The following is a 1,943-nucleotide window of genomic DNA, read 5'->3' as shown; positions in this document are numbered from 1 at the left end:
TAATTATTTTAAGGATATATACTATGTATATTTAAAGTAATGTACTGGATAATCCCATCAAGCTGGATTGTTTCCATTTTAACTTCTACATATTAGCAAAACCTTATTGCCCCCAAGTTAGGAGGAAATAATGACCTTTTTCTTTATTCGAAAATTATCACAAAGAAAACAGAAAAAGTGATAAAGAATATACATTTTGTCAAATCTCAATTATTTTATTCTCCTAAATTATTTTAGTCCCTGCCTTAATCCTGGAATAATATTGCTAAGGACTATACAAGGTGCAAGTAATCTACTTCTGGCCAGAGGACTAATGAGAACTTTCTCTACATTTTTACAGAGCATATCCTCTGAATAACTCTTCTCAGGGCCCCTATCACCTCTTTGTTTCTCAGGCTGTAGATGATGGGGTTGAGCATGGGGGTCAGGATGGTGTAGAAGACAGCCAAAACCTTGTCCTCTGTTGGAGAGCGGAAGGATCTTGGACGTAAATATGTGTAAGCAAAGGGTGCATAGTAGAAAGTCACCACAGTGAGATGGGTGCTGCAGGTCGAATAGGCCTTCTTCCTGCCCTCTGCTGACCGCATGTGGTAAATGGCAAAGAGAACCCGGCCATAGGAACATACAATGCCAATAAAAGGAAACACAAGGAACAGGGTGGTGCTCACAAACACTGTGTACTCATAGACCCAGGTGTCCATGCAGGCCAGAGTCAACATGGCAGGAACATCACAGAAGAAATGGTTGATAGTCCTGGATGGACAGTAAGATATATTGAGGACATATGCAGTGTGGGCACAGGAGTTGATTGAGCTCATTGTCCAACATCCTATTATCATCAAAGCACATATTCTTTTACTCATATGAATGGGGTAGTGGAGAGGAAAACAAATAGCCACATAGCGATCGTAGGCCATTGAAGCCAATAGTAATCCCTCTCCACCTGCTAAAGTCAAGAAGAAGAAGCTCTGAACCCCACACCAAATGAAAGAAATAGTCTTATTACCAAAGAGATAATCAAAAGCCATCTTGGGGACAATAGTGGAGATGAAGTTTAGGTCCATGAGGGAGAGCTGACTAAGTAGAAAATACATTGGTGTGTGGAGATGGGTATCCACAAGGATGAGGATGATCATGGACAGGTTGCCAAAAAGAGCCATTTGGAAAATAAGAACAATGAGAATAAAGAAGAATAAGCCAGTTCTTGATGGTGGAAACAACCCCGATAAGAAGAAATCTGTAGAAGTTTGGTTATTATATTCCATGGGGCATTAATTTAGTTTCCCCTAAAGATAGACATACATAAAGTATAAAAAATAAATTCTTATTAATTTGTTCTTTAAATTACATTGTGATTTACTAAGAAGACACTGCAACTTAAAATAGTAAAATAAATAATTTTTAAAAGTAAAATAAAATAATTAAAAAATAACTAAAATAAAATAGTAATAATAATCAGAGTGGCTCAGTCTGTTAAGAGGTTGCCTTTCGCTTAGGTCATGATCCCAGGATCCTGGGATCCTGCACTCTTTTTCAAATGATTACTCTTTTTAAAAAATCGAAAAACAATAATTAATACTTATTTCAAAAACTCACATTTTTTCCTCATAGATAAAATTTTATAAGACTAACATCTATGTCCAAATATTTAAAAATATTTTATAGAAATATGTAAATTTGTGAGAATTAGTCATTTTTGTAATGACTTTATTAAGATATGTATATTTTATTTCACTACATAAATTTAACTATTAACAAAATCAAAGTTGTACCTTATATGTAGTCATTATAAATCAATATAAATAAATTAAATTACAGACTCATTTGAATATAATTTTATGACTCTTAGGGGATGCTTGTTTAATAATTAAGCCCAATATTTCTGAAATTATAGTAGCCTATCAAGTCATACTGCATATATATATTCATATCCTTTGATTTCT

At 34.2% G+C, this 1,943-nt stretch overlaps 1 protein-coding gene across 1 annotated transcript; it reads right to left on the bottom strand.

The window, feature by feature from the left end:
• Positions 1-326: 326 nt before the first annotated feature.
• Positions 327-1,265, bottom strand: LOC101674252 (olfactory receptor 2L8-like). Its single transcript, XM_004781733.1, has one exon. It carries the CDS (start codon positions 1,263-1,265, stop codon positions 327-329), a length of 939 nt encoding a protein of 312 aa, XP_004781790.1.
• Positions 1,266-1,943: the final 678 nt, after the last annotated feature.

The sequence above is a fragment of the Mustela putorius genome, unplaced genomic scaffold (assembly GCF_011764305.1).
Source record: "Mustela putorius furo isolate JIRA1106 unplaced genomic scaffold, ASM1176430v1.1 tig00001009_pilon_pilon_pilon, whole genome shotgun sequence".
Taxonomy (NCBI): Eukaryota; Metazoa; Chordata; class Mammalia; order Carnivora; family Mustelidae; genus Mustela; species Mustela putorius.
The sequence above is the reverse complement of the archived record's forward strand: the minus strand, read 5'-3'. Positions and strand labels throughout refer to the sequence as shown.